Source organism: Xenopus laevis, chromosome 7L (genome assembly GCF_017654675.1).
Source record: "Xenopus laevis strain J_2021 chromosome 7L, Xenopus_laevis_v10.1, whole genome shotgun sequence".
In the NCBI taxonomy this organism is placed as follows: Eukaryota; Metazoa; Chordata; class Amphibia; order Anura; family Pipidae; genus Xenopus; species Xenopus laevis.
Genome location: NC_054383.1, coordinates 58,523,158 through 58,548,923, shown reverse-complemented (window position 1 = coordinate 58,548,923; position 25,766 = coordinate 58,523,158). Strand labels below are relative to the sequence as shown.

Below are 25,766 nucleotides of genomic sequence, written 5' to 3'. Positions count from 1 at the left end.
TGAGGAGAGCACTCGTAAATAGCAATTTTATGCTGTGATGTGTTTATTCAGGCTACTACACGACATGTTTCGGATCCATGTTGATCCTTTATCAAGTGTGACTAATACAGAACAAATCAGGCTTATATAGGCCCTCCCATAAAGTGACTAATTAGCCCTCAGGCGTGTCATAAGTTAATAGTATAAAGATATAAAACGACATTTAACCAATTGAAACCATATTCAACATCAAGTGAATGAAAAATCCATTTTGTCCAAAATATAGTGCTTAATATTCTTCGGTATTCTGAAAGTGCTGTAAAACAACATATAAAAATATGATAATCTATTTAAGAATATTCAACATACAATTAAAAACTTTAAAACACCAAATCTTGACAGGATACTTTCATTATTTGTCTAACGAATACTAGTAAACTGGTACTTTCCTTTCTAGTAGTTACATTGTAGTCTATTTGCTCTCAAAAAGTATCATAAATGAACTGCAACATAGTATTCAAAATATCACTAACTTACTATGGATCAAATCGTTACATTTATTCTGCTGACATGTATTTGCACTGGTATTAACTCTTACCACATAACTTTACTCATCTATGCTGATGAAAATTCAGGGCCTGCAAATTCAAAGAAGAAGAAGAAAGAAAGGCATGAAAGGATTATAAAAATGGTTTCAAACTCCAACTATCATTTAGCCCATTTGGGGTTAATGTATTCAGCCTTCTAATCCACTTCCCTTCTGCTTGAAGTAATTTCTTATGTCTATCTCCACCTCTGATATCCATCCCAATCTGATCTAGTACACACCATCTAAGTTGCATTGGGTTGTGATTACATTCAAAAAAATGTCTAGACACCTGCGTGTCTGTTTGTGTGCCTGCTTTAAAATTCCTAATATAACCTCTATGTTCCTGAATTCTCTTTTTCACTTCTCTTTTCGTTTGACCGACATAACCCATGCCACACGGACATTTTAACAAGTACACTACAAATGTAGAATTACATGTGGTATGACATTTTATATTTATTTCATATCCCTTTGTCATGGACTGAACTAAGGGACTGTTCTTAATTTCTCTTCAGTGGTTAATGCTTCATGTATGGATTATTGGAAGAAAAATCATATGAAAGGACTTGCTTGGGATGGGATAAATAGGACCCTGGTTTATTTTATGCTTGTGTTTAGCATTTTATACTATTCTGAAACTGATTTAATGTATCAAGGCTAGTACCATATCTGACAAGCGTAAGGTATTATTCATACGTGTCAATGCTTTTGAATTGATTTCCTATCATACTTCTCTGTGAATCATGGGGTGGAATGTAAGGAAAATAAGTGATTCACAGAGCAGAAGATAGAGAGAATAGAGCAACACCTTAAAGATGGTGTTTAGAGCTTTTAGCAATTCAAGGAATGTGACACTGTTTAATGCTTGATTTTCACCATATATAGTATGCTAAGTGCAGTTTTTACCATATATAGTATGCTAGTTGCTAAATTGTATATTCCTGTGTGGGTTAAAACATATATAAAGCTTTATTTGGGGGGAGGCTCTTTGACTTCTGCCTGGACTTCATAGTACCTGGTTATGTTGGAATTGCTGCTGAGCCATTTTATGGAGGGGTCCCTCAGCTAAGTATCAATAAATCTCTTATGTTTGTTTTACTTGTGTATGTCAGTTTTATCACTCTACAGATTGAACAAGAGCCCAATCTCAATACAATATAATTATATATATATGCATACTCATACGAAAGAGCCCAATCTCAATACAATATAATTATATATATATGCATATATATATATATATATATATATATATATATATATAGAGAGAGAGAGAGAGAGAGAGAGAGAGAGAGAGAGAGAGAGAGAGCAGTCCATGAAAGCACTCACAGTGATCACCATCCAGTGTGTGTCAACAAATCATTTATTAGTACATGGTGTATCGACGCGTTTCGGCTCACATGGAGCCGTCGTCAGGATAACAACAGGAAGTGAAACACATCATTAAATAGCCCCCTCACCCAATCAGGGTAAATCCCTCATTAAAACATCACATCTGTGTGTATAATATTAATCAAATGCTAAAATGTGTGGTTAAAGTTATCTCACTTCTATCATGTGACCATTATACATATATATGTATGTATGTATGTATGTATGTATGTATGTATGTATGTATATATATATATATATATATATATATATATATATATATATATATATATATATATATATATATACACACACATCAAATCACCACCTGTGCGGCCTCTAGTGCCTAAAATTATTAAAACATAATGTGAGCTGATGTCAAGGTTAAAATCAATTGTGTATATAAAATCTCATTCATATCTAAATAGTGTTATCTATAGAAAATATTGCAGGTAAGTGCAAATAGAACAAAAAAGGGCAGCCAAGTTTGGGAGTTTTACTTTGAAAGCAGCAAGTAAGTTGCAGGTAAAACTTAGTCCCTTTGTAAAATGTATAATGAAGCAATAGAATTCTTAATGAATCCGAATGAAATTTAAGCGTAGGACTGGCCAGATATGGGATGACTTTGACGTAGTTGGCCAGCTTAAATATATTGCAATACATGGACAAACAATCCCTGTTTTGTTTAAAGGGTAAGGCATTTTCAGTAGCAGTAGGCACAAAATGTCTCTGTCTTAAATATATAGATAATGGGTTGAGTGCAGGGAAATCTTGTATTTTTCCATATATATAAACATATATATATATATGAAGGATCAGCACACACTGTTCTGTAGTGAAGCAATAGTGTTTATTTTCAAACAAAACACATTTTTATCCGACGTTTCGGTCCCACCTGGGGACCTTTTTCAAGGATATTGTAGTGTAACAAACCATGTATATATATACACATGTACACATATGTATATACACATATATATATACATACATACATATATATATACATACATACATATATATACACACACACATATATATATACATATATACACACACACATATATATATACACATATATATGGAAACCATAGTAGTGCAGGGAAGTATGTAATGTATACAGAATTTAGTAATGGGTGGAGGGCACACCAATTCAGCAAATGCTGTAGGTAAACAGTGCAAGAGGTGCAAACATCAAAAGGGTACCCCTACAATGGGTACCCCACAACGTAACAATATATAGATAGGTATGCACACTCAAAAGAAGGCAAGTATGGTATATTTAAAATAAAGTTTTACTTGTTTATGCAAATAATACACACAAAGCCACAATAGTAGGCCTGTATAATACAATACATAAGCTTACATGGTATATACCTAACGTTTAAACATAGCCACAATTACATAACAGTAAACAGTAAGTATTACAATTATACAGCAAGGAGCAGATACACCTACCACCAGTATGAGAATGGCCCCAACGTTTCGGCGTAAGCCTTTGTCAAGGGGATTCTGACGTTTGCCCTATCGTGTGGAGCTATAAATACCCTGTTCAATTACCACATGGTGTGTGACGTCACTTCCGCCTATGTCACTTCCGCGGATGAATCATCCGCTTAGCAACACGGCTCTCTATATTGTACTTGCCTGCACTACAGGGAAAGCATGCGCTCATGTTTACTCTGTCGCTAGGTAACCAAAACATGGGGTAACTCACGATAGTTCACATAGCAACCAAATGTCATCCAGCAACACAGGATATAAACCATACTACTAATTAATCACAGATCAAAACAAAAAACCAATTTATCATATAGATAAAACATATAAATATATGTTCTAAAGTGCTTGTGTGCAGAATTAATTGATTTATACCATTGCATATAATAAAATCGATAAAGTTGGTCATATGACCTCAAAAGTGGGTATGTGCTTATAATCATGTGTCTCAATGTATCCAATCGATGATCTGGGTCATATGACCTCTAAAGTGGGTGTGTGCTTATAATCATGTGTCCAATGTGTATAATCGATGACCTGGGTCATATGACCTCTAAAGTTAGTATGTGCTTATAATCATGTGTCTCAATGTGTCCAATCATATGTAGGGAATTCATGTAAAAAGATTTGTTCATAAAAATACATATAATAACCAATCATCTTTCATTAGTTCATTATAGTGACAATCAATATTATAAAACAGTCCATATTGTGCAATCTAATATTAAACAATATAAAAACAGACCCGTGGTCAGTGCAATATATTTAAAGTGACAGTGCTCATTAACATATTTCCTCGTTTTTTCGTTTTTTTTAAAAAAAAAACCTTTGGTGAGGTTAATAGGAGGACACAAAAATTCAATGGATAATCCATCACTCATTTCTTATATGATCTGTGAAGATAGTAGAAATAGTAACATATAAATAAGGTTAAAAACAATTATTAAAAACATCAGAAAAACATTACTATATAGTAAACTCATATAGGTACACAGGCTGAGGTCCTACGACTCACATCAAAATTCTTAATAAGAGGAAAGCCTCATTGTTTAACACAATGTCCATCAGAGGTCAATTACCAATATTGAAGGTAACATTAAAAAAACAGTGATAATTCCCTATCCTCATTTAGACCATTCGGAGATAGGGTTTGTAACCTATATATCCACTTCAATTCACGCTGTTTCAATAGAATTTCCCTATTACCACCACGGGTAGGGGTTCTTACTCGTTCTATCCCCATAAACTTCAGTTGACTGACCTGATGGTTTGCTTCCATGAAGTGCCTTGCCAAAGGGGATGTATGTTTCTTAAGTCTAACATCACTTCTGTGTTCCCCAATCCTAATACTGAGGGACCTGGTAGTTTCCCCTACATATACTTTACCACAAGGACATTTTACCATATATATGACATAGTCAGTCTGACAATTTATGTAGTCTGTCATTTCATACTCCCTACCCGTCATCGGGTGATAGAATTTATCTGTGCGCATCACAAAATTGCAATTAACGCACCTTCCACACTTAAACATTCCCTTAGCCCCACTCAGCCAAGTACCTTGCTTCTTTTGTGGTTCAATTAACGCATGGACCAGATGGTCCCTCAGGTTGCTTGATCTTTTATAGGCCATCATTGGAGGTTCCGCCACCCATGGTTTTAACCTCTGGTCCATCTGTAATAAATGCCAGTGTCGATATATTATCTTTTTTACCCTACCTGATTGTCTTGAGTATGTAGTGACAAAGGGTAATCTGTCTGATTTTTTCTTTGCTTTTTTGGATAATAGGGTCGTTCTCGATGTACCTTTTACTTTCTCCCTGGCTGTTTCCAACATATCTGTCCCATAGCCTCTACTCTCAAAGTGGGTCATCATTTCTTCTGCTCTCTCTTCAAATTTGTCATCTTCACTTACAATGCGTCTTGTTCGTAACATTTGGCTATATGGTAGCCCTTTGATTGTAGAGGGTGGGTGAAAACTGTGTGGATTTAGATAAGTGATTCTGTCAGTCGGTTTCCTATATATATCAGTGGAGAACTTCCCATCTTGTAGCCTGACTGTCACGTCTAGAAAGTGTATCTGATTTCTATCATACTCCAAAGTGAATTTTATAGTTGGAATCCTGGAATTGAGGTGATCTACAAATAGTTTTAGTGATTCCTCTGTCCCTTGCCAGACAAAGAATAGATCGTCTATATAGCGAAGCCACATCAATATTAGGGCCAAAACTCCTGATTATTATAGACAAAATTGTCTTCAAAGTGTGCCATGTATAAATTTGCATATGCAGGAGCAACATTAGAACCCATTGATGTGCCTTGGCTTTGTTCATAGAATTTACCTTCAAAGAGGAAATAATTCCTTTTCAGGATCCATCCCAGAAGTTGTAGAAGTAAATCCACCACTCCCCCTGGTAATCCAAGATCTGCCATTGCTGCTGTGATAACCTCGATTCCCTGATCATGGGGGATAGAGGTATAGAGGGAGGAGACGTCCATTGTGCAAAGAAATACATCTTTTGTGTTCAATTCAATCTCATTTAGCTTATTAATGAAATCAGTAGTGTCCTTAACATAGGAACTTAGTACATACCACTATAGGATTGAGGACAGTGTCCAACATGACTGCTATAGGTTGAAATATAGACGACATTCCTGCCACAATGGGTCTCCCTGGTGGTCTCTGCAGATTTTTGTGTATCTTTGGTAAAAGATAAAAGACAGGTATTATGGGGTTATCAACCTGCAAAAAATTTTTTAAACGGTTTGTAATGATACCAGCTTCTTCACTGATCTTTAATAGATTATCTATCATCTGTTTCAAATCATTTGTCGGATCCCCACCTAATATCCTGTAATGCGTTGTGTCTTGTAACTGAGAGAGTGCCTCCCCCCTGTATGTTTCCATGTCCATGACCACTATAGCGCCACCTTTGTCGGCTGGCTTAATGATGATGGAAGTATCATCTTTCAAAGTCTGCAAAGCCACGCGTTCCTCCCTAGATAGATTTAGGGTTTTACTATGTCTTTTTGACCATTCTAGTTTTCCAATGTCCCTTTCTACTGCCTTTACAAATGTCTCAACGCAGTGATTAGTCATTGGGGGAAAAAAACTTACTTTTTGGTCTACATTTGGTCGTGTCATACCAAGATTCTGTTTGCATATCCTCTGTTTCCTGTGTGTCATCATCATCATCATTATTTTTCCCCAATGGTGGCATATTATTGTCCGACGTTTCCTGTGCAAAATGAGCCTTAAGTCTTAAAAGACGAAAAAATTTCTCCAATTCAACATCAAGACATAATCGGTCACCATTGTTAGTAGGTACATACCCCAAACCTTTGGAGAGAACACTCATCTCGGCATCCGTTAAAATCCTTGCGCTGATATTGACTACTAGCGTACTTTCGTCCTGGTGGACATTTGGAAGGCTACAGGCTCCTTTGTTCCTTTCTTCCTTTTCCTCCCTCTCCTGGTTTTCCTCTTGTACCTCTGTCTAAAAAAGAACTAGAGGAAGTGTCCGAATTTTCTGAGCCACTAGCCCCCTCACTATCCACAGACCGTGTTTTACTATATTGTCTCTTCCTAATGAAAGGTCTCTTCCAATTATACACCCTTTCCTCCTGATAGTCAATAGTATCCCTTTTGAATTTATCCATTTTTACTTTCAGCAGGTCAGATTTATGCTTAGCTGTCATATCCCTTAATTGTGTTTCAAAATTGTTCATTTCACCCTCATTAAGTGCAGCCTGTAGTTTCTGTTTAACCACATTGATATCAACCCTTAATTTCATCAGCTTTGTTTGAACTCCTTCCACTGTTAGTGTCATCAAATCCAAACTGCATTTATTGAGGATCTTCTCCCAATTTTTACAATGTGTAGTGTCCTCTTTACATAACGTGGGCCCACGTTTGGATTTGATGACACTAACAGTGGAAGGAGTTCAAACAAAGCTGATGAAATTAAGGGTTGATATCAATGTGGTTAAACAGAAACTACAGGCTGAGTGGGGCTAAGGGAATGTTTAATGTGTGGAAGGTGCGTTAATTGCAATTTTGTGATGCGCACAGATAAATTCTATCACCCGATGACGGGTAGGGAGTATGAAATGACAGACTACATAAATTGTCAGACTGACTATGTCATATATATGGTAAAATGTCCTTGTGGTAAAGTATATGTAGGGGAAACTACCAGGTCCCTCAGTATTAGGATTGGGGAACACAGAAGTGATGTTAGACTTAAGAAACATACATCCCCTTTGGCAAGGCACTTCATGGAAGCAAACCATCAGGTCAGTCAACTGAAGTTTATGGGGATAGAACGAGTAAGAACCCCTACCCGTGGTGGTAATAGGGAAATTCTATTGAAACAGCGTGAATTGAAGTGGATATATAGGTTACAAACCCTATCTCCGAATGGTCTAAATGAGGATAGGGAATTATCACTGTTTTTTTAATGTTACCTTCAATATTGGTAATTGACCTCTGATGGACATTGTGTTAAACAATGAGGCTTTCCTCTTATTAAGAATTTTGATGTGAGTCGTAGGACCTCAGCCTGTGTACCTATATGAGTTTACTATATAGTAATGTTTTTCTGATGTTTTTAATAATTGTTTTTAACCTTATTTATATGTTACTATTTCTACTATCTTCACAGATCATATAAGAAATGAGTGATGGATTATCCATTGAATTTTTGTGTCCTCCTATTAACCTCACCAAAGGTTTTTTTTTTAAAAAAAACGAAAAAACGAGGAAATATGTTAATGAGCACTGTCACTTTAAATATATTGCACTGACCACGGGTCTGTTTTTATATTGTTTAATATTAGATTGCACAATATGGACTGTTTTATAATATTGATTCACGATAAACAAAGATCCTCTTTCCCCACCTCTCTCTTGAAGTAGCAGCCCGGTGTTGGTTGGAGCGGTCGGCGCCTCTCCTACTTGAATGCAGCAAGGATACCAGACACACGATGGCTAGTGAAGCGGGGATAACCCCTGCGTGTTTATTGCGTCAAATGTAACGTTTCGGGGGCGTGCCCCTTCGTCAGACATGCAGAACAATTCACACAGTGTGCTTTATAGCGTAAGTAATTAGCATAATTATATCCATATAAAATAATTAAACAAAAACATGATCTCAAACATTTTAGAAGAGGAAAAATTTTTTTAAAAAACCATTTTTATACAAAAGTGTCCAAGTTGCTTAAAAATCTTCTTTTTATCCCTTGTAAATTTTGTGACAGTTATATTTAGAAACATGAAGCACCTGTGTGCGCACAAACCGTATACAATATATATAAAAACAAAAATCAAAAATGAAGTATTTACTAAATGTCCCAATTGACACTCTTAGTAATAAACTTTTAAAGCCAAATGGCTGGCATTACTCCCATAAGAGATACTATCTTACCCTCCTCATAAGCTTTCCCTGGGTTGTATCGAATCAATGAAAGTATCTAGAATGGAGAAATAGTTATAATTAGTTGCAATTCAGTTGGTGGATAACAAGATAGGAAGTAGAGACACAGTTACAAGTAGCAATTCATATTGAATTCTTCATTTAACCCACGAGGTTGTTTAGTCTGTAGTAGCCAAATCCAATAGCATTCACGTTGTAATAAATACCTTTTTGTTTCGTGTTCTGTTTTACCCCATACCTTTTCTAATATTTGCCATCTTACTTGGGAGACAGTATGATTTTTGTCAAAGAAGTGTCTTGCTAATGTGGTTTCTTTTCTTTTCTTTCCTATTGTTGGTTCATCTTCCTTAGGAGGTTGATAATTTCGAATGACCGATTTATGTTCATTTACTCGTGTTTTCATGCTCCTGCTGGTTTGGCCTATATAGGCCAAACCGCACGGGCATTTTATGGTGTATATTATATTACTGCTGTCACAAGTGTGAAAACCTTTGATGTCATGTTGTGTCCCTTTTTGGGGGTGTTGTACTGTACTCCCTTTAATAATACCGTTACAGTGGCTACATTTACGGCAAGGAAAAGTGCCATTAGTTTGAGTTGTGGGGAATGGTTTTCTTTCTGTCTGATGTTTAGGTTTTATACAGTCCCCTATGCTTCTCCCTTTCTTATATGAAAAGAGTGGTGGTGGGCCGAATAATTTCCCATGTTTAGGGTCTGATTTTAAGATGCCCCAATATTTTAGAATTATTTTGCGTACAGTTTTGGCATTAGCACTATAGGTCGAGATGAAGGGTATTCTATTTAGGGTTTTTGATGTTTTCTTCCCTTTTGTTAATGTGCTTTCTCTAGGCGTTTCCCCAATCTCCTTTTGTATGCTACTTAGATGTTCCTTGTCGTAGCCTCTGTCCACGAATTTTTTTAACATGTTAGTTGATTCTGTCATATAAAGTTCCTTAGTAGATGTTATTCTACGTACTCTAGTGAATTGGCTACGTGGTAATCCTTTAATGAGGGCAGGTGGATGGAAACTATTGGCCTTTAGTAAGTTGTTTCTGTCCGTGGGTTTCTTGTACAGTGTAGTGGTAAATGCACCCCCTGTAAATGTTATATCCACATCTAGAAAATGTAAGATATTTGGGTTACTCTCCAGTGTGAACTTAATGGAATGGTGAATACCATTCAAATACCCCAAAAACTCTGCCAATTTTTCTTTGGTGCCTTTCCATATAAAGAAGGTGTCGTCCACATATCGCATGTAGTGTTCTATATATTTACTATATTCGCTGTTAGCTGTAATATAAGTGGTTTCAAAAAAATCCATGAACACATTTGCATATGTTGGTGCCATATTAGCCCCCATTGCGCAGCCTTGTAGTTGTAAAAAATATTCATTATCAAATTTAAAATAATTTTTAGTTAGTACCATGTCAAGCAATGTGCAGACAAAATTTATCTTAAAACTTGGGCATTTGGTGTGAGTTAAAAAAGTTCTTATGCACTCGATACCCTCTTCATGGGGGATTGACGTGTACAAATCTTTCACGTCCAGTGAGCAAAGTAGAAACTCACCTTCTGGTGGAGATATGGCATTAAACTTGTTTAAAAAATCAGTAGTGTCACTTAAACAGTACTTTAACAAGGCCTTGGTCTCCTGTAGTTGTGTATCCACATATATAGCTAATGGCTGAAGAATGGATCCTATATTGGATACTATAGGTCTGCCCGGTGGTTTACTTAAATCTTTGTGTATTTTTGGGAGAAAGTAGATATTCGGTACTTTATCAGAAGGTGGACTTAAAAGATTACACATTTCCTCTGTGATGATACCCTCTGTGACCGCATCATTTAGAAAAATCTTAATTTCCTTAGCAAATTTATTCGTGGGATCCCCCTTCAATTTTTTGTAATGTGTTACATTATGAAGTTGTCTCTCCGCTTCAACAATGTAATCAGATTTATTCATTATCACAGTTGCTCCTCCTTTGTCGGCTCTGGTGATAAGTATAGAGTCATTTTGCCCAAGTGTTTTAAGGGCCTTGTGTTCTTCTAAAGATAAATTTTTATGATGGTTATTTTTCTTTTTTGTTTTATTCACTTTTTTCGAAATGTTGCTCTATATCCATTAACACCAGAGTCTCAAAGGTTTCAATACTGGGAAAATTACCCGGTGGGGAGAAATTACTTTTAACCCCAAGTTTACTCCTTAATTTTAGCACCGTGTCGTCTTTCTGAGTGCCAACAGATTTATCTGAAAAAAATGCTTTTAATTTCAATGCTCTCACAAACTTAAATATATCTTTAGTAATGTCAAAGTGTGAACTAATACAAGTTGGTACATAGTTAAGTCCCTTATTAAGTACTGACAGTTCAGAAGGAGTTAATGTGTGTGTGGATAAATTAACCACATTATTTACCTCCGTTGTCTCCGATCCCCCTGTCTCCTGGGGTCTGTCCCGTGTGGTAATTTTTCTTGATCTTTTCTTTTTGCCTTTGTTTGATTCGGGCCCACTCCTAAAAAAGGCGAGGTAGAGGCTTGTGAAGAAATAGGCGATGCGTCTGCTGATGTTGTTGCTTGTGAAGTTGGGGTGCTTTGTAAGTAACTGGAGACATCCCTTCTCTTGTGTTGTATTTTCCGTGATTCCTTCCAACTGTAGACTTCTCCCTTCTCGTAGTCGCGAGTGTCGCGCCTGAATTTGCGCAGTTTCGTTAATAGGATTTCTTGCTGTAGTTTCACGATCTTCTGATCCAGTTCCTGCAGTAGCGTGTTGTCGCCGCCCTCCATCTTGGATTTGCAGCTTTCTTCCGTGGTATGAATTTGTTGCTTTAGCTCTTTTAATCCGCTCTGCAGTTGTTGTATAGTTAGCGTTATGAGGTCAAGCTGCATCGATTCAAGATGCCTTGCCATTTTTGTAAAAAGTCACGATCCTCCCGAAACAGAACTGGGGTCAGCCGTTACGCATTCGGCTGACCCCAGTTCTGTTTCGGGAGGATCGTGACTTTTTACAAAAATGGCAAGGCATCTTGAATCGATGCAGCTTGGACCTCATAACGCTAACTATACAACAACTGCAGAGCGGATTAAAAGAGCTAAAGCAACAAATTCATACCACGGAAGAAAGCTGCAAATCCAAGATGGAGGGCGGCGACAACACGCTACTGCAGGAACTGGATCAGAAGATCGTGAAACTACAGCAAGAAATCCTATTAACGAAACTGCGCAAATTCAGGCGCGACACTCGCGACTACGAGAAGGGAGAAGTCTACAGTTGGAAGGAATCACGGAAAATACAACACAAGAGAAGGGATGTCTCCAGTTACTTACAAAGCACCCCAACTTCACAAGCAACAACATCAGCAGACGCATCGCCTATTTCTTCACAAGCCTCTACCTCGCCTTTTTTAGGAGTGGGCCCGAATCAAACAAAGGCAAAAAGAAAAGATCAAGAAAAATTACCACACGGGACAGACCCCAGGAGACAGGGGGATCGGAGACAACGGAGGTAAATAATGTGGTTAATTTATCCACACACACATTAACTCCTTCTGAACTGTCAGTACTTAATAAGGGACTTAACTATGTACCAACTTGTATTAGTTCACACTTTGACATTACTAAAGATATATTTAAGTTTGTGAGAGCATTGAAATTAAAAGCATTTTTTTCAGATAAATCTGTTGGCACTCAGAAAGACGACACGGTGCTAAAATTAAGGAGTAAACTTGGGGTTAAAAGTAATTTCTCCCCACCGGGTAATTTTCCCAGTATTGAAACCTTTGAGACTCTGGTGTTAATGGATATAGAGCAACATTTCGAAAAAGTGAATAAAACAAAAAAGAAAAATAACCATCATAAAAATTTATCTTTAGAAGAACACAAGGCCCTTAAAACACTTGGGCAAAATGACTCTATACTTATCACCAGAGCCGACAAAGGAGGAGCAACTGTGATAATGAATAAATCTGATTACATTGTTGAAGCGGAGAGACAACTTCATAATGTAACACATTACAAAAAATTGAAGGGGGATCCCACGAATAAATTTGCTAAGGAATTAAGATTTTCTAAATGATGCGGTCACAGAGGGTATCATCACAGAGGAAATGTGTAATCTTTTAAGTCCACCTTCTGATAAAGTACCGAATATCTACTTTCTCCCAAAAATACACAAAGATTTAAGTAAACCACCGGGCAGACCTATAGTATCCAATATAGGATCCATTCTTCAGCCATTAGCTATATATGTGGATACACAACTACAGGAGACCAAGGCCTTGTTAAAGTACTGTTTAAGTGACACTACTGATTTTTTAAACAAGTTTAATGCCATATCTCCACCAGAAGGTGAGTTTCTACTTTGCTCACTGGACGTGAAAGATTTGTACACGTCAATCCCCCATGAAGAGGGTATCGAGTGCATAAGAACTTTTTTAACTCACACCAAATGCCCAAGTTTTAAGATAAATTTTGTCTGCACATTGCTTGACATGGTACTAACTAAAAATTATTTTAAATTTGATAATGAATATTTTTTACAACTACAAGGCTGCGCAATGGGGGCTAATATGGCACCAACATATGCAAATGTGTTCATGGATTTTTTTGAAACCACTTATATTACAGCTAACAGCGAATATAGTAAATATATAGAACACTACATGCGATATGTGGACGACACCTTCTTTATATGGAAAGGCACCAAAGAAAAATTGGCAGAGTTTTTGGGGTATTTGAATGGTATTCACCATTCCATTAAGTTCACACTGGAGAGTAACCCAAATATCTTACATTTTCTAGATGTGGATATAACATTTACAGGGGGTGCATTTACCACTACACTGTACAAGAAACCCACGGACAGAAACAACTTACTAAAGGCCAATAGTTTCCATCCACCTGCCCTCATTAAAGGATTACCACGTAGCCAATTCACTAGAGTACGTAGAATAACATCTACTAAGGAACTTTATATGACAGAATCAACTAACATGTTAAAAAAATTCGTGGACAGAGGCTACGACAAGGAACATCTAAGTAGCATACAAAAGGAGATTGGGGAAACGCCTAGAGAAAGCACATTAACAAAAGGGAAGAAAACATCAAAAACCCTAAATAGAATACCCTTCATCTCGACCTATAGTGCTAATGCCAAAACTGTACGCAAAATAATTCTAAATATTGGGGCATCTTAAAATCAGACCCTAAACATGGGAAATTATTCGGCCCACCACCACTCTTTTCATATAAGAAAGGGAGAAGCATAGGGGACTGTATAAAACCTAAACATCAGACAGAAAGAAAACCATTCCCCACAACTCAAACTAATGGCACTTTTCCTTGCCGTAAATGTAGCCACTGTAACGGTATTATTAAAGGGAGTACAGTACAACACCCCAAAAAGGGACACAACATGACATCAAAGGTTTTCACACTTGTGACAGCAGTAATATAATATACACCATAAAATGCCCGTGCGGTTTGGCCTATATAGGCCAAACCAGCAGGAGCATGAAAACACGATTAAATGAACATAAATCGGTCATTCGAAATTATCAACCTCCTAAGGAAGATGAACCAACAATAGGAAAGAAAAGAAAAGAAACCACATTAGCAAGACACTTCTTTGACAAAAATCATACTGTCTCCCAAGTAAGATGGCAAATATTAGAAAAGGTATGGGGTAAAACAGAACACGAAACAAAAAGGTATTTATTACAACGTGAATGCTATTGGATTTGGCTACTACAGACTAAACAACCTCGTGGGTTAAATGAAGAATTCAATATGAATTGCTACTTGTAACTGTGTCTCTACTTCCTATCTTGTTATCCACCAACTGAATTGCAACTAATTATAACTATTTCTCCATTCTAGATACTTTCATTGATTCGATACAACCCAGGGAAAGCTTATGAGGAGGGTAAGATAGTATCTCTTATGGGAGTAATGCCAGCCATTTGGCTTTAAAAGTTTATTACTAAGAGTGTCAATTGGGACATTTAGTAAATACTTCATTTTTGATTTTTGTTTTTATATATATTGTATACGGTTTGTGCGCACACAGGTGCTTCATGTTTCTAAATATAACTGTCACAAAATTTACAAGGGATAAAAAGAAGATTTTTAAGCAACTTGGACACTTTTGTATAAAAATGGTTTTTTAAAAAAAATTTTCCTCTTCTAAAATGTTTGAGATCATGTTTTTGTTTAATTATTTTATATGGATATAATTATGCTAATTACTTACGCTATAAAGCACACTGTGTGAATTGTTCTGCATGTCTGACGAAGGGGCACGCCCCCGAAACGTTACATTTGACGCAATAAACACGCAGGGGTTATCCCCGCTTCACTAGCCATCGTGTGTCTGGTATCCTTGCTGCATTATAATATTGATTGTCACTATAATGAACTAATGAAAGATGATTGGTTATTATATGTATTTTTATGAACAAATCTTTTTACATGAATTCCCTACATATGATTGGACACATTGAGACACATGATTATAAGCACATACTAACTTTAGAGGTCATATGACCCAGGTCATCGATTATACACATTGGACACATGATTATAAGCACACACCCACTTTAGAGGTCATATGACCCAGATCATCGATTGGATACATTGAGACACATGATTATAAGCACATACCCACTTTTGAGGTCATATGACCAACTTTATCGATTTTATTATATGCAATGGTATAAATCAATTAATTCTGCACACAAGCACTTTAGAACATATATTTATATGTTTTATCTATATGATAAATTGGTTTTTTGTTTTGATCTGTGATTAATTAGTAGTATGGTTTATATCCTGTGTTGCTGGATGACATTTGGTTGCTATGTGAACTATCGTGAGTTACCCCATGTTTTGGTTACCTAGCGACAGAGTAAACATGAGCGCATGCTTTCCCTGTAGTGCAGGCAAGTACAATATAGAGAGCCGTGTTGCTAAGCGGATGATTCATCCGCGGAAGTGACATAGGCGGAAGTGACGTCACACACCATGTGGTAATTGAACAGGGTATTTATAGCTCCACACGATAGGGCAAACGTCAGAATCCCCTTGACAAAGGCTTACGCCGAAACGTTGGGGCCATTCTCATACTGGTGGTAGGTGTATCTGCTCCTTGCTGTATAATTGTAATACTTACTGTTTACTGTTATGTAATTGTGGCTGTGTTTAAACGTTAGGTATATACCATGTAAGCTTATGTATTGTATTATACAGGCCTACTATTGTGGCTTTGTGTGTATTATTTGCATAAACAAGTAAAACTTTATTTTAAATATACCATACTTGCCTTCTTTTGAGTGTGCATACCTATCTATATAAGTATGTAATGTATAACTGATCCAACCTATACTGTCCAAAACAGTATATTTATCTGTGATCTAAATAAAAAATCTTTAGTGCCTTTATTAGGTGAATCAGGGGCCGATTCACCAAGGGTTGAATATCGAGGGTTAATTAACCCTCGATATTCGACTGGGAATTAAAATCCTTCGACTTCGAATATTGAAGTCGAAGGATTTAGCGCAGATAGTACGATCGAAGGATTATAATCTTATATAATCTCCTGACGAAGATCCCTGTTGGGGATCGAAACGTTGAGTGGAATAAATACAATTTGCCTGCATTGAAAACAACCCTGTGAGTGTCGCTCTTTTTCATATATATATATATATATATATATATATATATATATATATATATATATATATATATATATATATATATATATATATATATATAAGATAATCAAAGGATCGCACTCCAATTCCTTTTTCGTGAATAAACGTGTTAATTTATTTTTAGTTGCATTTTTCCAACGTTTCGGCCCACATTAGGGCCTTTATTTTACCTTTAATGTGGGCCAAAATGTTGGAAAAATGCAACTAAAAATAAATTAACACGTTTATTCACGAAAAAGGAATTGGAGTGTGAGTCCTTTGATTATCTTATCTGAACAATATTGACCCACGCACCCTAAATTGTTTGGAATATCTGGTAAGAGTGCATAATTGTTTGGAATATCTGGTAAGAGTGCATACACTGGATGGACTGGATCAAAAAAAAGACCAGCAACACTGGGGTTTTCATACAAAACACAATATATTATTATGTTATGTGCATAACCGACGTGACTTTTCGGTCCCCACTGGGACCTTTTCAAGGTAAATATGCATATAGTGATACACAATTTATACCCACCCTCCATCAGTGCATACAGGAAGTGACCTAAAACCAATTTAGTATTCATAAAAAGCATTTATAAACAGTGTTTTTGAATATTTTGTGCTGATAAAATACGTAGATAAAACACCTTCATCAATTGTAAAGGCTATAGTAAAGTGCAGTGTGTTCCCCTAAAAAAATATATGTTGTTATCAAATTAGTCAAATAATATATGTTAGCCATACAGTCTGCTTCAATCAATATCTCACTGCAGAAACTGAATTCTCATCTGTAAATCCTTAAGATAACAACAAATTAGGTTAAAAATGTATATACTACCTATTATCGTATCTGCAAAAAACAGTTAAAGTGCATATTTGTATTCAGGCCCTTTGGTGTTACACAGTCCAATTCGTAAGTCCAGAATGACTATGAAGATTTTCATTCATCCAGGTCATAGTATATCTAGTATAGGTCAATCTAAAAACAACTGGACTTGCTGAGTAATCAATGAAGACGTTTCACTACTCATCCGAGCAGCTTCTTCAGTTCAACTGACTGGTGCGGGAAGTTTATATGCCGAGAACTACCCACACCAGTCAGTTGAACTGAAGAAGCTGCTCGGATGAGTAGTGAAACGTCTTCATTGATTACTCAGCAAGTCCAGTTGTTTTTAGATTGACCTATACTAGATGTAAGTCCAGAATGTTTCCCTTTGCAACAGTAAACGGTCCACATCCCCACCTCTAGGGGGATTTGGGATCTGATCTATTGGCATGCATTTAAAGGAGGTTATTGAATGTTTCGCTTGTAGCCAGTGTAGTGCCACTGGTTGCTTAGATATATCCTTTTTACCCTCCTTCTTGGGTTTCGTTTCCAGAGCCGTCGCTATGGATGCACAATGCATACTGATCCATTCCTTAAGTTGTCTGCATGTTTTGCAGCAATATATTAATCCGCAAGGGCATTTGATGATATACACAACATTACTGGACATACAGGTCAATCTGTGTTTAATGTTGTATATTTTACCATTATGAGGGTGGGAAAATGTTCTGCCCTTTATCAATGTGTTACACATAGTGCATCCCCCACATCTATATATTCATAGTTTAGTGCTTACTGTGTGTTGTTTCTGGATATATTTGTTCACCTGATCTGTCTGTGTAAGTAGCTCCTTAAGATTCCTATTTCGTTTATATCCAAATGTAATCTTGTTATTCATCACTTTTGAAAGTTCCGGATCCGTTGTGACAATTGACCAGTTCTGCAAAATGAAGTGGGTATGCGGGCCAGATGTAGTCATATAGAACAGTTTATCCATATTTTCGTCACTAGTTTTCTCATTTGTCTGTTTAGTGTTACTGAGTACCGAGGTTCTGTCCAAAGACATGGCCCAAGATTTAACTTCCTCAATTAAATGCGAAGGATAACCCTGTGACTGTCTGCAAGTGCTTTGTCTCTTTCTGTCACATCACTTGTAATTTGAACTGCTCGTAGCATCTAAGACTTAGGTAAAGACTGTAACAAATGTCTGAGATGACTGCTCTGATAATGTAATAAAGTATTCCTGTCCTAGATTTTTTGAAAATCTTCGTATGAATTTGATTGTCCAATTTATAAATAGTGACGTCCAAAAAATCAATGGATTCCCAATTATATTGTAGAGTGAAGCATACAGTGCTATTTATAGAGTTTAAATCTGCACAGAAGCTCAAAAGTTCCTGCTCTGTTCCAAACCATAGGAAGAACAGGTCATCGATATACCCTCTGTAATATCCGCCATGCTTGCGGAAGAGGGGATGTTTTAGAATGTGGTTGTTATATTAGATTAGAAATATTATTGTCCTGAAATATACTCGCAACTTTCTGAAACTACCTGTGATCAAAAACAGGTTGTTGGGCAATGTCCTGTTTGTCAGGATTTACTCTCCTATCGAGGTCCAAAGCTGCCCTAATACTTGCCCTATGCATATTGATCCTGTCCTTGAGTTGCCTCACGGTTTTACCACAATAAAACAGACCACAAGGGCATTTGATTACATACACCACCATGGTGGTAGTGCATGTCATCTTATGCCTAATGTTATATTTCTTACCAGTCCTTGGGTGTCGAAATTCTGATCCTAAGATCAGAGTACTGCACACCACACAGCCAGTACACCGGTGTACCCCTGGACGTGGTGATAAAAAATGGGTGGCCTGTGGTTGAGTATATTTGCCCACCGGATCAGACGGGCTGAGATGTTCTTTGAGGTTGGTACTTCTTGAGTAACTAAACCTGGGTATACAAGGAACCTTGCCACTCAGAACTTCATCATTGGACACTATATCCCAATGTTTTAGTCCTGAATGTTTAGTGTTGATGCTGTAAGGGTTATACTTGCTCACATAATACAAATCACTAGCCTTCTCCCTCTCTGCCGGGTTATCATTTTGTTTTAAGAATTGCTCCCTGTCCAAGGACATGGTGAGATCAATGGTTTCCTCAATCAATGTATGTGGGTAACCTCTATCCAAAAATGTTTTGCCCATTTTAATAAGATCCTCCTTTTTCTGTTCTGGGTCACTATCGATGCAAACTACCTGCATCATCTGAGACTTAGGGAGGGAATTCAGGAGGTGCTTTGGGTGATGGCTGGTATAATGTAACAGCGTGTTCCTGTCTGTGGCCTTAGTATGTATCCGTGTGTGTAGGACCTTATCTGATTTGTATAATAATACATCCAAAAAACTGATCTGTTGTGAATCGTAATTTAGTGTGAGCTTAATAGGTGCGTCAAGCTGGTTAAGGCTTTCCACATACTCTTCCCTGATGTACCGGTCCATAGAAAGAATATATTGTCTATATAGCACCTATAGAAACTGCCATGCTTTTTGAATTGATTATGACCATAAATGTTCTTCTGCTTGAAGTCATACATAAACGCATTGGCATAAGCGGGTGCTACCCTCGATCCCATGGCGGTACCAGTCCGCTGTAGGTAAAATTGCCTTTCAAATTTGAAATAATTCTTTCGAAGTATGAAATCTAGCAATTGTAGGGCGTATTCAACAGGTGGGCCGGTGTAGTTGGAATTGTCTGTGATAAGATGTTTAACAGCCTCAATGCCATCAGTGTGGGGAATACAAGTATACAAGCATACAAGCTCTGCACGTCCATCGTCACCAATAACAGCTTGTCCACATCTAAATTGATACTCTAGCTATAATAGGTCTCCCTGGGGGTCTGTCAAGATTTTTGTGGATTTTGGGTAGCGTATAAATAACTGGTATGACCGGGTGTTCGGGGATCAAATATTTATTTCACTGGATAACCAGCCCTGTATGACCTGTTTGGTTAAGGCCTCCAATTTACCTTTAAACTTACTGGTGGGGTCATAAGTCAGTTTCCCATAGTTATCAACATTTGACAACTGTGTTAACAGTTCTGTCCTGTAATAACTGTAATCCAAGATCACTATTGCCCCTCACTTATCGGCACTCTTAACAATAATATCTTTGTTGTCCTTTAAAGACTTAATAGCCGCTTTCTCCACGGGACTCAAATTGCCCCTCCATTTACATTTCTTATGATATTCTGCTATCGCATTGTTATTAAGCAGACGGTGAAATATTTTTAGGGAGGCATTACTACTTGGAGGGTCATATGTACTCTTAGGTCTAAAAGATCTTAAGTCCACTGTATGTATGTCCTGCACATTGTCTCTTGCCCAGGCCCAGATTTAGGGAAAGGCCCCCTAGGCCCGGGCCTAGGGCGGCAAGATGTTAGGGGCGGCAAGAAGGCACCCCCTAACATCTTGTGTAAGTCGGCTGCTGCTGATAGATCCGGCTGGCTTTAGGACCGCTCCTCCAGCCTATCTCCCGCTGTGGCTCCGCCCCCTCCCACTCCTCTCTGTGCTCGTGCTGCTGCTGCCTCTGCTGTGCTGCGTGTGTCCCAGCAAGCTGATCTGTTCCTTAGCTGGTATGTACATTTAACATTTCCCCTGCAGATCTGCTGTATATCGGCCATGTAGAGAAATATGTCTAGTCAACTTGCAGCTTTGCTGGAGGTGCAGAATCACAAGTGTTCTAAACCTGTTACAGATGTTTTTATGTCCCTTTCCTGCTTCCTACAAAATGAAAACCATTTCAGTTCTATTACACAATTAGTCTATTTTTAATATAGAACTTTTTATGCTTTAATTTACTGCTACGATAATCAAGATGAAATAAATATTTATATACAAACTAATAATATGAATTGAATGCTATAAATTAATGGCTACATATGAAATTTGATAAATGAATTTTGTACATGATTTTATATATATTGTGTGATGAAATTAAAAACCTCAATTAATTTAAATCCATTTACTCCATTTAATTAATTAATGATTATTATATTTCATTAAGAAGAAATTTACAAGAGTGCGACATAAGGGACCTTTTTCGTTTCAACCTATTACAGAATTAGGCTTCCCTCCTTACACTTTTCCCTTGTTTACAAAATGTGATTGACTTGCATCTTAGCTGCAGGGTTCAGCAGAACATATTGGTTTTCTGTTATCTGACATACAGACTTGTGCAGCAGCAGATACGGCCAGAAACGGCTTCTTATAAGAACAGCTGCACTGCAGTACCAAGTGCAACATCAGACACAGTTTGTTCTATTTGTAAATTATCTTTTCAACTGGAAACAGGGTACTCTGAGAATTACTCATGTATAATAAGAGATAATGTACCCCCTACTGTAAATGATAAGGATATTAGAAGTCACTGAGGGGTTCTATGGCCATATAAAGGCACAAGGCTGCAGGCTGAGTTATACAGGGAACTCTGAGTATCACTCATGTATTATAATGGATAATGTACCCCCTACTGTAAATGATAAGGATATTAGAAGTCAATGAGGGGTTGTTCTGTGACCATATAAAGACACAAGGCTGCAGGCTGAGTTATACAGGGAACTCGGAGTATCACTCATGTATTATAAGGGATAATGTCTGCTGAGAAATAGGAACTACAAAGATTATGCTGCTGCCAAGATTTGACTTTTTTATTTTATAATAAATATTTAACTGATGCTGCGGCTGCCCACTGGAGCACAATTGACAAACTTATCAAAACAAGGGACACATCTCTCTCTGCATCTATGTATAAAAAGGTGTCTATACTGTATATAGAGAATATATATAGATATATCTCAAACAAGCCTAACTGCTAGTTGATCCATCTGATCCACTTTTGCATAAATGTCCTGATTGGAAAAATATTCACATCGCGGGGGGGGGGGCACAGTAGCTGGGCCTAGGGGGGCAAGGAGGGTAAATCCGGCCCTGAGAGAAACACTTGAAAACATTTTGTATACCCTTTAATAAATGATATAGGTGTCTGTGGGGGGAAAAAATCGTTGCTAACCAAATCACTAGGAATGTGTAATTAGCTGTAAGAAATTATTGTATTAGAGAGGGTACAGAGAAGAGCAACTAAGCTGGTAAAAGGTATTGAAAATCTTAGCTATGAGGAAAGACTGGCCAAATTGGGGATGTTCACGCTGGAGAAGAGGCGCTTAAGGGGTGATATGATGACTATGTATAAATATATAAAGGGATCATATAACAATCTCTCTAATGCTTTATTTACCAGTAGGTCTTTCCAGCTGACACGAGGTCACCCATTCCGATTAGAAGAAAAGAGGTTCCGCCTAAATATTCGGAAGGGGTTTTTTACAGTGAGAGCTGTGAAGATGTGGAATTCTCTCCCTGAATCAGTTGTACAGGCTGATACATTAGATAGCTTTAAGAAGGGGTTGGATGGCTTTTTAGCAAGTAAGGGAATACAGGGTTATGGGAAATAGCTCATAGTCCAAGTTGATCCAGGGACTAATCCGATTGCCATTTTGGAGTCAGGAAGGAATTTTTCCCCCTCTAAGGCAAATTGGAGAGGCTTCAGATGGGTTTTTTGCCTTCCTCTGGATCAACTGGCAGATAGGTAGTTAATAAACAAAACAAAAAAAAAAAGGTTGAACTCGATGGACATGTGTCTTTTTTCAACCTTACTTACTATGTTACTATGTTACTATGTTACTATGTAAAATAAATACAGATGGTTCTGTTACATGGGAAAGCGAATGTGGCAGGTTTCGTTAGAATGAAAAATAATTGTACCAATAATTCTCACCTCCAGTAATTAACGTGCAGAAATATAATGTATGCGACTTTTTTTTTTTTGTATTTTTCTTTATTTTGATATATTTATGTTTTTTTTGTGTGTGTCTATAAATAAAGGGAAGATCAGCTAGAAACAAGAGTCTGAATGTAGATGCAGCAGTAGCAGTACAGGGTTTGGAATAACTGATCAGCCATATAGAAGAATAGGTGACTCCCTGCTGCACCCCAGATCTCTGACAGTGAGTCAGTAACTGCCCTCCTTGCTAATTACACCTCATTACACTAATCCTGTTAGATATTACAGCACCTTCCCCAGTCAATTCTTTTCACCCTTCCTATGGGGCAAACTCTAACTTTATTTCACTTTATATCAAATCAATCAATCTCACTGATACCGAATGTGTCTGATCTTAAGGACTTTAAAATAATATATGCGTATGTATATGTATGTGTGTGTATATATATATATATATATATATATATATATATATACATATACCTATCTGCTTAGCTACCTGTCTCCATGTTTCGAATCACCTGTGTATGTCTATCCCCCTATTCATCTGTGTATAAGAAATCTGTATATGCATAATACACACAACATTACACACGTTAAATACTAGGGGCAGTATATCTGATAGATTATGATATAGATAATAGATATTGCCTGATGATGACAGATGATAGGCATATAATAGAAAGATACACAGATAGATGATATAAAATATCTAAACACCAAGAGAAGTTGCACCACTGCAGAATATACAAATTAGATAGATAGATAGTGAATTGCCCTGTGACTTACCTTGATTCCTCATGCCCTGTTGGTTATCTAGGCAATTGGACAGGTAAGGGGCATTGGAGAACATCCTTGCTTGGCCTGTTGTTGCCTGACTGGGTGTTGGGGCCCCAAGGGGCCCATACCTACAAGCCCCGGCTGTCCCAGTGAACTGACCGGAGAAATGGACAGTAAAGGCGCTGAGACACTGATCTTCATGGGGGTCTGGGTTCCAGGTGGGTTCTTGTTTGATAAAAGAGTGAGGGGTCAGGGAGCTGTAAGGGGCCCCGGGGGGGAAGTCCAGGACTGGAGCCCATTAAGCACTGCTACTAACTGGCATGTTACAGCTGCTGTTCCCGGACAGACTAGAGACTGGAGGCAACAGATTCATATCCCGGACATCAGACCCCATCTGAAAGCTCAGCTGCTCCTGGGGTCCAACCTACAGGCTCCCTGTACTGGGCTGTGCTGGTCTGGCAGGAGATGCACCTAGTAAGTCCCGACCCTTCCGAGCTCACAGCACCCAGCAGCACCCCCCTGTTGGCTTCAGCTTAGTCAAGTCCTGAGGAAATAACTGTGGAGAGTGTGAGCTGCCTCCTCTTGTGTCTCCAACCCCTCAATTCCCTTTGCTCTAATAGGGTTTGACATGGAGGTGAGGAGCTTGGGCAGCTCTGATGCTTCTCTCAAACCCAGTCCCTACCCGACACCAGGCCCGGATTTAGGGAAAGGCCCCCTAGGCCGGCAAGATGTTAGGGGCGGCAAGAAGGCGCCCCCTAACATCTTGTGTAAGTCGGCTGCTGCTGATAGATCCGGCTGGCTTTAGGACCGCTCCTCCAGCCTATCTCCCGCTGTGGCTCCGCCCCCTCCCACTCCTCTCTGTGCTCGTGCTGCTGCTGCCTCTGCTGTGCTGCGTGTGTCCCAGCAAGCTGATCTGTTCCTTAGCTGGTATGTACATTTAACATTTCCCTGCAGATCTGCTGTATATCGGCCATGTAGAGAAATATGTCATAGTCAACTTGCAGATTTGCTGGAGGTGCAGAATCACAAGTGTTCTAAACCTGTTACAGATGTTTTTATGTCCCTTTCCTGCTTCCTACAAAATGAAAACCATTTCAGTTCTATTACACAATTAGTCTATTTTTAATATAGAACTTTTTATGCTTTAAGTTACTGCTACGATAATCAAGATGAAATAAATATTTATATACAAACTAATAATATGAATTGAATGCTATAAATTAATGGCTACTGTAATATCTCATATCCCATAACTAAGTGAGTTAAAGAATTAACAGTGACTCTGGGCTCAGGGCAGTGTACACTATAAACACAGACGCAAAGACTGACAGAACAAAGGCTATCCTGTCGTAAAAGGTGATTGCCTTCATATCTATCTCCTAACACTGTTGTATAAATGAGGAACAGCTATCATGGACAAAGAGAGGAGTCCATAGACCCGGCCTCGGGTGAGGAAACAACAATGTCAATGAATGGCATGGGAGGATCCCAACAACAAAGGATGAAAGGATATGTGTTTACACCCTCAAGGTGTCAGAACAGGTTTCAGACCTTGGGAACAAATGTCAGATATGGAAGTGACTGTCTGTGCAACACTGCCACCCACAGGACATCTTAAACATCATCAGTTGATCTACACTGCCATCTACAGGACACTACTAACTTGGAGGTTTCCATGGCTCATCATATGACATCGACTTGATTGGCTGGGACTGTCTTTTGGGTGTGGCTATCCTGGGAAAAGTGTAGTATGCTTGTT

At 37.9% G+C, this 25,766-nt stretch overlaps 1 protein-coding gene across 4 annotated transcripts; it reads right to left on the bottom strand.

Moving 5' to 3' along the window:
• Window positions 1-3,335: 3,335 nt before the first annotated feature.
• LOC121395443 lies at window positions 3,336-24,793 on the bottom strand. 4 transcript variants are annotated; one of them, XM_041568996.1, is made up of 6 exons: window positions 24,017-24,784; window positions 6,770-6,933; window positions 6,030-6,675; window positions 5,243-5,893; window positions 4,997-5,111; window positions 3,336-4,329 (listed from the first exon to the last, which is right to left on the bottom strand). In XM_041568996.1, the coding sequence occupies exons 2-4, from the start codon at window positions 6,793-6,795 to the stop codon at window positions 5,654-5,656; spliced, it is 912 nt and encodes a 303-aa protein (XP_041424930.1). In that variant the 5' UTR covers window positions 6,796-6,933; window positions 24,017-24,784; the 3' UTR covers window positions 3,336-4,329; window positions 4,997-5,111; window positions 5,243-5,653. The 4 variants fall into 4 exon arrangements, with proteins under 4 accessions (XP_041424930.1, XP_041424931.1, XP_041424928.1 ...); XM_041568997.1 differs by having other exon boundaries at window positions 4,997-5,415; window positions 5,779-5,893; window positions 24,017-24,778; XM_041568994.1 differs by having other exon boundaries at window positions 3,336-5,893; window positions 6,030-6,137; window positions 6,555-6,675; window positions 24,017-24,790.
• Between the last annotated feature and the right edge of the window lie 973 nt (window positions 24,794-25,766).